Source organism: Anolis carolinensis, chromosome 1, assembly GCF_035594765.1.
Source record: "Anolis carolinensis isolate JA03-04 chromosome 1, rAnoCar3.1.pri, whole genome shotgun sequence".
Classification (NCBI taxonomy): Eukaryota; Metazoa; Chordata; class Lepidosauria; order Squamata; family Dactyloidae; genus Anolis; species Anolis carolinensis.
The window spans coordinates 254009992-254023617 of record NC_085841.1 but is presented as its reverse complement, the minus strand read 5'-3'; the positions used below and the strand labels follow the sequence as shown (position 1 = coordinate 254023617).

At 39.8% G+C, this 13626-nt stretch overlaps 1 protein-coding gene across 2 annotated transcripts in view; it reads right to left on the bottom strand.

Moving 5' to 3' along the window:
- ccdc93 (coiled-coil domain containing 93) overlaps window positions 1–13626 on the bottom strand; it is a 44499-nt gene that overhangs the window by 8902 nt on the left and 21971 nt on the right. For both annotated transcript variants that reach the window (XM_008109686.3, XM_003214890.4), the window contains 7 exons: window positions 12434–12550; window positions 10843–10905; window positions 9344–9417; window positions 5744–5825; window positions 4056–4127; window positions 2679–2750; window positions 2308–2416 (listed from right to left, as the gene is read on the bottom strand). In XM_008109686.3, the coding sequence (XP_008107893.2) occupies window positions 2308–2416; window positions 2679–2750; window positions 4056–4127; window positions 5744–5825; window positions 9344–9417; window positions 10843–10905; window positions 12434–12550 (589 nt within the window). The remainder of the gene's footprint in view (window positions 1–2307; window positions 2417–2678; window positions 2751–4055; window positions 4128–5743; window positions 5826–9343; window positions 9418–10842; window positions 10906–12433; window positions 12551–13626) is intronic.

The window sequence follows — 13626 nt, the reverse complement described above, 5'->3', positions numbered from 1 at the left end:
CACCAGAAGGGACATGGGGTTTCTCAAGTCGCTCCTGACATGAAAAAAAAAAATTGAGCCTACTCAGATTCTGAGAGGTTGGGGTTCTGAGAGGGACTTTTCTCAGTGGCTGTTTCTGAGGGTGCATCTACACTTGGAAATAAAGTGGTTTGACATCACTTTAACTACCATGTCTCAATAATAGGGAATCTTGGGACTTGCAGTTTTGCAATGTTATTAGCCTTTCCTTTTGAAAGAGTGCTGATGCCTCATTAAACTACAATTCCCATTAAGCTATATCACTGAGTCATAGCAGTTGAAATGGTGTCAAACTGCATTAATTCTCCAGATTTTTTAATTCCCTTCCAGATAAGGCTAGGATGGTCCTCCCTCTGTTGATTTCTACAAAGACCTTTTGGGTCTGGTTTTCTGTGGAAGGCATTTTAAAATGGCTGTAGGAAGTTTTCACTGTGCTTTCGACCTGTTACATGCTTTAACTAGTCAATATCCCTCTTCACTTGGAAGGGTCAGGGACACAGTTGGTGGGCTAATTAGGATCGAAATGCCCTCCGTGTGTGGTGATTTTCATCCCTCTAGCCCTAAATCTGAGCAGGGGGCAAGCATCGGAAGCCCTCCCATTGCCACCAATGGCACAAAAATGTTTGTTTTTCTGTAAGCGAGACAAAATTCTATTTGTATAGGCGCCCTGTTTTTGGAGACAGGGACAAATATGAAAATGAGACAAAACGAATGAAACTAAACAAAACGAACAGCAATTCCATACAAATGCACAACACTAGTAGGAAATGGGTTAAGGTATGTGGGCAAAGGAGAAAAATAAATAAAAATATGTCCAGAAAGATGAAATCAAAACTGCTATAATAGTGCAATTTATGCTCTACAAATAATTAATAGTTTTACACTCCAAAATATTTGACCCATTTGACTTGAAATAAACGAAGTTTTGAGTCTCCTAAATTTAAGCCAGGTGGACAACGTAAGGCTCTGCAGATATTTTGGACTTCCAAAATTCAGAAATCTACTCCTTGCATGAATAATTGTAAAGTGGTACAGGAATTCTAGTTCAAAACCATCTGGAAGGCCAATGCTTATCCACTTCCAACTTAAGGCTTTAAGACAAAATCAAACAACTTTACACACTTCATGACTTTAAAAATTCATGCAAAACAATAATCCACTATTACAATAATAAAGTGATCACAAACATATACTTGTTTCCACAACTTATAAAGGATGCAACAAAGAATAATATACAATGAAACATAAATTTGTTGTATTCACAATATTGATTGCTATTTCTTTCTTGTAGGAGGGAATTTCCAACCTTGGAAATGGCTTTGAGTTATGCACTTGTGACCCTTTTTGGTCTGAGAAATTTTTGCATGATAAAAATAGATTAAAAATCAAACATTTACTGATAACAAATCAGCATTTGCAAGGCTTGCTGAACAAGCTGGTTTTCCTTTTTATGAAGGACAGCTGATGCACCTTTTGCAGAGTCCACTGTAAACACTGAATGATAAGATTAGTGTAAATGTCTAAACCAGCCACAAAGTGATGTTCATAAAACTTTTACAGTTGCCAATTTTTTCAGAACCCCAACGTTCATCTAAGGCAGTGGTTCTCAACCTTTGGGTTCCCAGGTGTTTTGGCCTACGACTCACAGAAATCCCAGCCAGTTTATCAGCTGTTTAGATTTCTAGGATTTGAAGATCAAACCATCTGGGGACCCACAGGTTGAGAACCACTGATCTAAGGGGGCCCAATTTGAGATCAGGATCCATAGTTTATGAAGCAAAGATATAGGTGTCAAAAAGGTAAAAGGGTTTGCATTTTAAGTCTTCATAGGCAACAATCAACCCTTCAAATTGTGCCCGGAAAGAACCATTAAATAGTGAAGCTGTTTCACAGGATTATGCATTCTTTGTAATCAACCACAGCCCTTTGAATCTACTATGGTTTCCAAAAATTTTCCAATGACCACTCTACATAGACTATGTTGCAATAATCCAAATGGGATGTAATCAGAGTTTGTGGCACCATGGCCAGATCTGATTTCAAGGTATGATTCGGTTAGCTTTACAAAGCAGTTCTTAAATACAGATTGTGTATTTAAGTGGCATAACCTAGTAAACGCACATTCAGATTCTAAAGCATCATACTTTCAAACCGCAAGGGAATGTAGAGGCATATGATGTGAATGTTAAAGAACCATCAATACAGCACCATTAGCAAGATGCAGTCGTCATGCTCCACAGCTTTATAGCGCTTAGCTGTGAGGAATATACTCCTGTCTGATATACATACCCTGACCGTAAAGTTCAATAAATCTCTTCTGGTACTGTGTTAACTCAGCTCTACTGGGTACCTCATCAATCTTGCGTTGTAAAATGGCTATTTCTCTATTGCGTCGGGCCTGAAGGGAGTTAAAAACAAAACAAAAACTTTTTTAAAAGAAAAAAATTATACATTAAAAAACAACAACTCAATAACAAAATCAATAGCTGTAATGCACCCTCTGGTACAAAAGGTAACAATTTCCTGTCACTGTTTGGAACTGATATTTAATGCTTTGAAACATTCATTACAACAAAAGCTGACATTTGCACATTAACCAAAATTACATTGTACAAGTCAAGGAAAATGTTTAGCAAGCCCCTTTCCCAACTCTAACTCACCAAAAGTAGTCTGATCTTCTGCAGTTTCTCTCTCTCAGTTTTGTATTGCTGGTCTATAATTTTTGCAGGTTCCTAATATTGGAGATATTACAAAAAAAATCTTATTAATTTCTGATCCAAACCTATGAACTCAAACCCCAATAAAAACCAATGATTGCAACAGTTTTCCATCTTCATGTTAAATTTCTGTGTTTTACTTATGCTTTCCTTTGGAATTCTTTTTTTCTTATGGGAAAAAATGAAACAAGCACAAGACTAATGAAATATAATTCTGTAAACTATCACTGCTGTTTCTCCTCCAAATCAGAATTTAAAATCAAGGTCTGAAGAGGTGTAATTCTGGATTGGATCATAGCAATACTGCAACAGATGGCAGCTACTGCTGAACAAGAAAACTAAAAGGGAAGTGGTTTATAAGCAGAGAAAATAAGAGCCTTGGATGCATGTTTGAACTGAGCAATGTTCTTTAAAGTCTTCATGCATCCCCTCTCAATTTTTGATGCATGTCTCCAGAGTTCCATGAAACAACTGAAAGATCCTCATGCAGCAATTCACAATCTTGGCCCTAGAGAAGTATTTGAGCAGTGACTCTTGGAATACCAATCAGTGGTTATGGGGCTAGCTGATTTCTTTTGGGAAGTGAAGCCCAATATCTGGAGATCCATGTTTAAGAACCAATGTCCCAGTGCAGACATACTACATAATTGGTAGTAACATACATTATGTATTTTCTTTTACTTGTTTTCTGAAAATACACAGACACTGCACCAGAAAAGAATTTGCCTCCTTGAGCTAAAGGGCTCTCTTATGGGAGTAGGAGATAAAAACAGACCCTTGCCCTGCTGGGCCTGCAATGAAAAAATAGAAAATAGTGATCGGTTATATTAATAAACATCTCTTCTGATGCATGTATTCCCCCTTCTTTAACAATTTTCCCCACTGATAATTTCAGGATTAACCCAGTTCTCCCACTACCATCTTCACCATGTGCATTTCAGGGACATGTTAAGAAAATAACACCATTTTGAATTTCACAGATTCACAGTCTGCTCAGCATGCCCTCACTCTTATGCTGAGTCAACACTGGCTTTAGACCTTTTTGCACCTACATGAAGAAGCTTTGTAGAATCTTCCCCAGAAGCGAGAACCATGTGTCAATAACAGAAGATTTATAATAGACTGGACCACCAAGGGAGAAGGTGAATTTTCATTTCTGTTATTTTAAAAAAGAAGTTGGATGGCCACATGTTCGGGATGGGTTATCTGTGAATTCCTACATGAGAAAGTTGCAAGCATTTTTTACAATACTAACTGGGGAAGAAAATTAATGATGTCACGGGATTACTTAATATGAACACTCAAGTGGTCTCTGCATACCTTTTCTTCTCCATCTTCAGATGCTTCTGCTTTTAAACTTTCAATATTTTGCTGGAGGCGTGCCATCTCTTCCTTGAAGAACAAGGACAAAACAATAATTGTTTATTTTCATTAAAAACCATAGAGCTCTTTACAGAAATAGAAGTCAGAAATATATTTCTTAAGATACGCATTAGAAAAAAGCAGACACACAACATGTGCACTGGAGAAAGGTAAATATTTTTGCATTATGCAAAGCAGAGAGTTCCTTTCCCTGTGTCTTATAGTTAGGATGGTGTTTATGCTTATTTCTTATGGAAATGAATCTGGAAAAAGGGAGGTGGAAGTGTCCGTTTTAAAAATGCTGGAAAGCTTACAGTGATTACAAAATGTAAGCACCGCTAAGGGTCCAAGTTACAAATATGATGAGAGATGCTCTAATACCAGACTCCACTCCATTTCAAAGGAACTTTTTGGCAGAATAAACTTTCAGTACAATACATCCACCTATTGCATAATGAACACTGTTTTCCAATAATATGCAATCACCATCCCAAAAATATTAAGCTAAAAGGAGTGAAAGTTCAACTTGTGTTTTTTTTTTCCATTTCATGGCATGGCATTTATCTTTTCCTTACCTTTGAGCTAGTACCTGTTTGGGATGAAAAGTTTTTTTGTGAGGAGCCTAGCATATCATCTGCACAGCATAAACTGATTAAGATTTAAATCTGAATCACACATTTCTTTGGGAAAGTGATGTTGGAAGTTCCATACTGAATTTTTATTTATATCCTGATTCTTCTCCAAGAAGCAAAAGGAAGTTTCCTCTTTCCATTGTAAGCTTTGTAAATCCTGAGAGGCTGTCCATGCAAGTGTCAAACATTCCATGGCTAGTGGCTTTTACTCCAAAGTGCTTACTCCAGTTGTACCTGCCTTATAATGCTATGTAACAAAATTTGAAAAATTTTCTGTTTCTGGTTTGAAAGTGTTTTTTCCTGTTCAATTGTGTGGTACTTACTTTGAAAATAGTTGTTATAATCCAGAAACTTTGTTTTTGTGGCTGACACAAATTATGTTGAATTGGTTGAGATTCTACGAGATAGTCACTGAAAAACTATAGCAAAATGTGCTGCAGGTGTCCCGCAAAAACAAAGTGTTTGCATTTTAATAAATTTTTTCCATGTTTTTATGACAGAACTAATTAGGAAATGACATTTATAACCCAGGGACAAAAATCGTATTATATAGTGTAATGAGTCATGCCATGAGCTCAATTAGTTGGGTATTGTCTACACTGGCTGGAAATCCCAAGGGAATCCTAGGGGTTACCTTCTAACTTGGTTGTCAAATATCAGAGAGTGAACTTGGGCTCACTGGAACAGACACCAAAAACACACAATCCACGTGACTTATGCAACTGAAATTTTAAAAGCAAAGAGTGCCAATTCTTTAACATAGAACTTGACCCCAAAGAGGTTGCTTTTCTACAGTCATGATGTCACAAATTTGACACACCCAATAGGTATCAAGAATAATTTGAGCCCATCTGGATCATCAAATGAAGTTCTGTGCAAATGGAGAGCCAGAGCTAGTTACCTTTTGGGGCTACAACTTCCCTAATCCTAAACTTGGAGAATGACAGGTCTTGTGATCCAAAAAGTAACTTTCTTGAACTCTATACAGAAACAACTTAACATTTTAAAACTTACCCTACAGTGTGCTCTAAATTCTTGCTCTTGACTTTTGAGGTTCTCATTCATTGCCACCAGTGCCCGAAGCTTCTGCAATACACTAAGTAAAGATATTTACTTTGAGTCCCATTGGCAGAAAGGGAGGGATATAAATCAAATGAACAAACAAAGAAACACTAAAAACCCTTGAGGAGTAAAAATGAATTCTAAAAAAATCAGAGGGGAAAATGAAACAAATAACATTTCCATTTATATTAAACATACAATTCAAATGACTCAATAAAAGGCAAAATAACTGGGCTCAGGTACTCCAGCTTTTCTTTGAGGCTATCTATGAAGGTGTGGTTTCACAAATCATAGAATCATAGAATCATAGAATAGTAGAGTTGGAAGAGACCACATGGGCCATCCAGTCCAACCCCCTGCCAAGAAGCAGGAAATCGCATTCAAAGCACCCCCGACAGATGGCCATCCAGCCTCTGCTTAAAAGCCTCCAAGGAAGGAGCCTCCACCACGGCCCCGGGGAGAGAGTTCCACTGTCGAACAGCTCTCACAGTGAGGAAGTTCTTCCTGATGTTCAGGTGGAATCTCCTTTCCTGTAGTTTGAAGCCATTGTTCCGTGTCCTAGTCTGCAGGGCAGCAGAAAACAAGCTTGCTCCCTCTTCCCTATGACTTCCCTTCACATATTTGTACATGGCTATCATGTCTCCTCTCAGCCTTCTCTTTTGCAGGCTAAACATGCCCAGCTCTTTAAGCCGCTCCTCATAGGGCTTGTTCTCCAGACCCTTAATCATTTTAGTCGCCCTCCTCTGGACGCTTTCCAGCTTGTCAACATCTCCCTTCAACTGTGGTGCCCAAAATTGGACACAGTATTCCAGGTGTGGTCTGACCAAGGCAGAATAGAGGGGGAGCATAACTTCCCTGGATCTAGACGCTATTCCCCTATTGATGCAGGCCAGAATCCCATTGGCTTTTTTAGCAGCCGCATCACATTGTTGGCTCATGTTTAACTTGTTGTCCACGAGGACTCCAAGGTCTTTTTCGCACACACTGCTGTCAAGCCAGGCGTCCCCCATTCTGTATCTTTGATTTCCATTTTTTCTGCCGAAGTGAAGTATCTTGCATTTGTCCTGTTGAACTTCATTTTGTTAGTTTTGGCCCATCTTTCTAGTCTGTCAAGATCGTTTTGAATTCTGCTCCTGTCTTCTGGAGTGTTAGCTATCCCTCCCAGTTTTGTGTCGTCTGCAAACTTGATGATCGTGCCTTCTAACCCTTCGTCTAAGTCGTTAATAAAGATGTTGAACAGAACCGGGCCCAGGACGGAGCCCTGCGGCACTCCACTTGTCACTTCTTTCCATGATGAAGACGACGCATTGGTGAGCACCCTTTGGGTTCGTTCGCTTAGCCAATTACAGATCCACCTAACCGTAGTTTTGTCTAGCCCACATTTTACTAGTTTGTTTGCCAGAAGGTCGTGGGGGACTTTGTCGAAGGCCTTACTGAAATCCAGGTAGGCTACATCCACAGCATTCCCTGTATCGACCCAACTCGTAACTCTATCGAAAAAAGAGATCAGATTAGTCTGGCATGACTTGTTTTTGGTAAATCCGTGTTGACTATTAGCAATGACCGCATTTGTTTCTAAGTGTTCGCAGACCACTTCCTTAATGATCTTTTCCAGAATTTTGCCTGGTATTGATGTGAGGCTGACCGGACGGTAATTGTTTGGGTCGTTCTTTTTTCCCTTCTTGAAGATAGGGACCACATTCGCCCTCCTCCAATCTGCTGGGACTTCTCCCGTTCTCCAAGAACTCTCGAAGATAATTGCCAGTGGTTCTGAAATAACTTCCGCTAGTTCCTTCAGTACTCTTGGGTGTAGCTGATCTGGCCCTGGGGACTTGAATTCGTTTAGAGAGGCCAAGTGTTCCTGGACAACTTGTTTCCCTATTTGGGGTTGGATTTCCCCCAATCCTTCGTCCATTCCGTGTTGCTGAGGTTGAAGATGGCTTTCTTTTTCTGAGAAGACCGAGGCAAAGAAGGCATTAAGTAGTTCTGCCTTTTCCCTGTTCCCTGTCGCCATCACCCCATCTTCTCCTTGCAATGGCCCTATCGCCTCCTTTTTCTTCCTTTTTCTACCAACGTAAGCAAAAAAGCCTTTTTTGTTGTTTTTTATGTCCCTGGCAAGCCTGAGCTCATATTGCGCTTTAGCCTTGCAAACCTTTTCCCTACAGGTGTTGGCTATACGTTTGAATTCTTCTTTGGTGATTTCTCCCCTTTTCCACTTCTTGTGCATGTCACTTTTGAGCTTTAGCTCAGTTAGTAGTTCTTTGGACATCCATTCTGGCTTCTTTGCACTTGTCTTATTTTTCTTCTTTGTTGGCACTGTTTGCATTTGCGCCTTGAGTATTTCACTTTTGAAAAACTCCCATCCATCCTTAACTCCCTTGTTTTTTAATATCGGCGTCCATGGAATGCCGCTCAGTAATTCCTTCATTTTTTGGAAGTCAGCTCTCTTAAAGTCCAGAATGCGTGTTTGACTTGTCTTAGTTTCAGCATTCCTTTGTATTGCAAACTGCAGGAGCACATGGTCACTTGCCCCTAAGGATCCAACCACTTCAACTGTATTGATCAGGTCTTCCACATTTGTTAAGATTAGATCAAGAGTTGCTGATCCCCTTGTTGCCTCTTCTACCTTCTGGACCATAAAATTATCTGCAAGGCAAGTGAGGAATTTGTTGGACTTTGTACTCTTGGCTGAGTTTGTTTTCCAGCAGATATCGGGATAATTGAAATCGCCCATGACTACTATATCTCTTCTTTGTGCCTGTTTGGTCAGCTGTTGACCGAAGGCTTCATCAAGTCCTTCATCCTGACTCGGAGGTCTGTAGTAGACACCCACGACAAGATCTTTTTGAGTCCCGGTTCCCTTGATTCTTATCCAGATGCTTTCAAGCTGGTTTCCCGGATTACAGTCTTGCATTTCTTCTGCAACGTAACTGTTTTTGACATATAAAGCTACTCCCCCTCCTCTCCCCTTTGTTCTATTTCTGTGAAAGAGGTTATAGCCCTCAATGGTTAAATTCCAGTGATGGGAGTCATCCCACCAGGTTTCAGTGATGCCTATGACATCGTATGTGTGGTGCTGTGCTAGGAGTTGGAGTTCGTCTTGCTTATTTCCCATGCTCTGAGCATTAGTGTAAAGACATGTAAGCCCCTGTGACCTCCCCTCGAACTGTTTATTTGGGATTATTGTGCTCTCTGTACTTGGTCCTTGCTGTGTTTGTGCAGCCCTCCGTTTAGCCTTTCGGCGGTTCCCTGTGGTCGTGGGTAATATAGTGTTCGCCAGGCTGTTGTTCCCCTCCCCCAGTGGATCTAGTTTAAAGTGCGCCTGATGAGGTTTGTGAGTCTGTGTGCAAAAAGATGTTTTCCTACTTGTGTGAGATGCACCCCATCGCTTGCCAGTAGTCCATCCTCTTGGAAGAGTAGACCATGGTCAAGGAAGCCAAAATGCTCCATGTTAATGACATGGGAGGGGAGACAGAAACACAAAAGCAAGGAATCATTTGGCCTAGAAAATAGGCCAAAACTAGAGAATTAATGGAAGTGAAAAGCACCTACTTTGAGTCTGCTTGGGATTCCACTATTTCTAAGGCTGCTAGCTCCTTGTCCAATTTTTCACTATAAGTCTTAGCCTAAAGAGATGAAATTAATAACACAAGTTGTAATCACTTTGAGAATTTTTAAAAAACCCAATTAAACCTGAAAGCAAAATCTTCTTAAGCTTGGTATAGTTTTATTAAAAACTAATAGCACATCTAGCCTCCTTTTCATATAGGAACTTTACACTCCTAAATATATTGCCAGTTTTTTTCTTAAAAGATGTATTAATAATGGCTCACACGACCTACTAAGAGGCTTCAACGTTGGCACAAGAGGACTTAACCTTATCTCAGCCTGGCAAAATGCTTTCTTCTCAAGTCCTTCTCTGATCAAGTGGATCATAAAAACAACAATTTTTGCAAGTGAAAAATGCTGAAACAATTTAGTTATAGCCCATTTTTTCTTCAGGGCTGCACTGCAACATGAAAAGTCTATCTCACATTATATATTGGTTTAGAATCTAAAAGTCTAGAAAGGATGCAACAGGAAGAACACGCGACACTGATTTCTGCAGAAAACATTTCTGTAATTAAGTTTTTGTCGTGTCAGGAGCGACTTAAGAAACTGCAAGTCATTTCTGGTGTGAGATAATTGGCCGTCTGTGATACATTATATGCTGAATCAGCTAGCCCAGTAAACATCAATGGGACCGGAAGTGAGATAATGTAATGGTATTTGATTGTAACTACAGTTTTATGTAAGCACAATCCAGTCAGGAATGTATTTCCCATGGATACAGACGGTTTCAATGTACTTAGATGTCAGTCCAAACATAGTTTGGACTTGTCACAGGTAACACAAGCTGCTTGTCACAGGTAACACAAGGTAGTGAATGCAAGGCAATACACTCCATCGACTGCAGCAATTTATACATTACAGTCACCTTTTTGTTCAGTCTGAAAGTTAGGATGTAGTGATATTTTGCAGTAGCTGGACTAGGAACATCAGACCCAGTGTCACTGCAGACCATTGGTCCAGATATTATTATTTAGGAAATTACTAAAACTGCAATGTTGTATCTACTTACCAAAAAGTAAGTCCCATTGAATTCACTGAGGCTTACCTTTGGGAAGAGCTTTACAAGACTACATAGTAAGACAAGAACATGGAAATAATTTCCCTGCTGAAATCATGGACTCGTAAGAGGAGGAAAAGTGTAAGAATTGTATTTTTCAGGGGTCTACACCAAAAAAAGAAAGGAAGTACTGGCAATCAAATCGCCTAGGGAATTCCAGAATATGGCAAGCTAGACATATTTGATCAAAGGGATTCAACTTCGATAACAGGCTTAAAGTAGTTGACAGTAAGCGACTAAAACCTCCTTAACTAGTGACAGTGAAGCTCCTGTTATTTGCTTGTGTGTAAACAGACATTTTAAATGAGCCTTTCCAGTCTTTTTCCAGTTCACACACTCTCATTAGAAGGATGTGGGAGAAGGGAACAGAATAAATCTTTACCTCACTTAGTGTCTTCTTGGCTTCGCTACATGCTGTTTGCAAGTCAGCACATTTAACCTGCAACTTTTATCAAAAAGAAGAAAAAGAGGCAGAAAGTCAAGTTGTATCATCTCAAATTTGTTTCATCAGATCTTTTAGTCACACAGCAAAGGTTCACACACATATGTGAGCACACGTGCGCGTGCGCACACACACACACACAAGTTTGGATTTATTCTTAACATTTTAATAATCATAGGCACATGAAATTGAAACACATACTATGGCTTGTATCCAGGGTCGGAGTTAAGAGCAATGCCCCCTGAAGAACTTTTTCTCACTTTAAAATTTTCATTCAGTTTCCATACTTCTATCATTGCAGTAAAAAAAGCAAAAGAACAACATCAATTGAGTATTTAGTAATAGAGTTTGGGCTTCTGAAGGTGAAGTTACATAGGGAATGGTAAAAGCTACCATAGGAAATAGCACAATTCTATTTATGTACAGGACTGTATCAATCCTCTGAAGCAGGGGTCCCCAAACTAAGGCCCAGGGGCCGGATGCGGCCCATCAAAGCCATTTATCTGGCCCCCACAGCACAAGGGCAGAAGGGGGTTGGGCTAAATGACCCAAGAGGTCTCTTCTTCTCTTACAACCTATTATTATTATTATTATTATTATTATTATTAGAAACACAACAAGATGAGTCCACAGCAGACACACTGCTGGCTGTTGAACTGGATCACATGTCGGACACTTCCCAAGTGTGTAGGACTGTGTGATGTATCGGCGAATAATGCGCGCAGATCCCAGTAAGGTGGCCTTCTGCAGCTGGCAGCTGGTAATTTTGTAGCGCCAATTGTGTTTAAGTGCAGGCCAAGGCCTTTAGGCACTGCACCCAGTGTGCCGATCACCACTGGGACCACCTTGACTGGCTTGTGCCAGAGTCTTTGTAATTCGATCTTCAAATCTTCATATCGTGTCAGCTTTTCCAGTTGTTTCTCCTCAATCCTGCTGTCACCTGGGATTGCAACATCGACAATCTATACTTTGTTTTTTAACATGATTGTGAGGTCAGGAGTATTGTGTTCCAAAACCCTGTATTATTATTATTATCATTATTATTAACATTGAGGCTGGGTGGCCATCTGTCAGGGATGCTTTGCTTGTGCTTTTGGTGCACAGAGGCAGAAGGGGTCTCTTCCAACCCTCATTATTATTATTATTAACATTGAAGCTGGGTGGCCTTCTGTCAGGGGTGCTGTGCTTGTGCTTTTGGTGCACAAAGGCAGAAGGGGATTGGACTCAATGGCCCAAAGGGTCTCTGCCAACCCTCTTTTTATTATTGTTGTTGTTGTTTATTTATTTATTTATTTATTTATTATTAGTGCTCAGTGGCCAACCATAGTCCGGCCCTCCAACGGTCCGAAGGATTGTGAACTGGCCCCCTGTTTAAAAAGTTTGGGGACCCCTGCTCTAAAGCAATGCTTATTAGCACACAGACTTTTCACATTTTGATTCTCCTGAATGGATTTCTACGTTATCAGCTAGTTTTTCTTGAGGTTCAGAGTAGAAATCTTTTAAAACAAAAGATGTTTTTTAAAGAGCATACGTCTTCCAGTTGTTTGGTTTTCTGTAAGATCTTCTTGCTAAGTGATGCCACTTTCCTTTTGTGATGTTGTGCAGCTCCAAGTCTTTCCGGGCGCTCTTCTGCAGAAAGTTCTGATTGCTGGGGAGGGAAGAGCACACAAACAGATCATTGTTCTATCAGACTTATCAGGATAGTTGCTAGTCCAATCTCCAAAGTGCCTTTTAATCTGGTGGAAAGCCTCATACAAAAAAAGAGAGCTAAGGATAGTACTCTGTCTGACAGTTCCCACAGGGAACTTTTGCTCCTTCATATGTTTTTGGAATAAAAATTCCCACAATCCTTTAACAGTGGCCATGCTAGGTGAGCTTTCTGGAAATTCAGAGAGCTAAATATTTCCCAAGATTGGCTATATTCTTCTGACCAGGGTTTTTAAAATGTTTACATCTTGTCTCTTTCGATGGGAGTCAGTCACCAAAGCATACAGCTCTCCATCTTTTCACCACAAAGCATTTTGAAAATGAGATTTTCAAAGCACGCTCAGCACATTTCCTGTCCCCACTGGCTAAAAATGTAGAAAGCTGCACCTTTTCTCCCCCTGGAGTCATCTAGACATTACACAGGAAAACTATTTTTTTTTTAAAGTCACAAGACTAGAACTTGGATATTTACAGTATATCCTATTTTGAAAAACAGGTTTTTTATTTTAAAGAGAAGAATATGACATGTTGAAAAGACAAATCATTGTTACTCAAGGTTTCTAACAGGTAATCACTCCTTTTTGCTAGAAAATTGAGGTATGGATGTGTTTTACATGCCACAGAAATGGACTTGGATGGTAGGATGTGAACACAGGGCTGCATTTAGCCTGCCAGTATTGTAAAACACCCAGAATGATGATGATGACTATGTTTATTTATACCCCACTTTATCTCTCCCAGAGGAAACTCACAAGTGGTTTACATTATCAAAGCGACTTACATAATCACTCTCTATCAGTTCGACATGCTACATTTTGCAGTGCTCTTTAGATTCAACATTAAGTACATGAAAGATTGATGTCTATGAATTTAAGATGTGTAATGGAGTGACAACTGTGTATCAACTCTTGTGTTCAAGGACTCAATCCTCCAGTTCCCCATTTCCAGCAATGTTCATTACACACACTGTCAGAAAATCCATTATACCAGCCTAAAATTAAATTTAAAAAGCCTGAA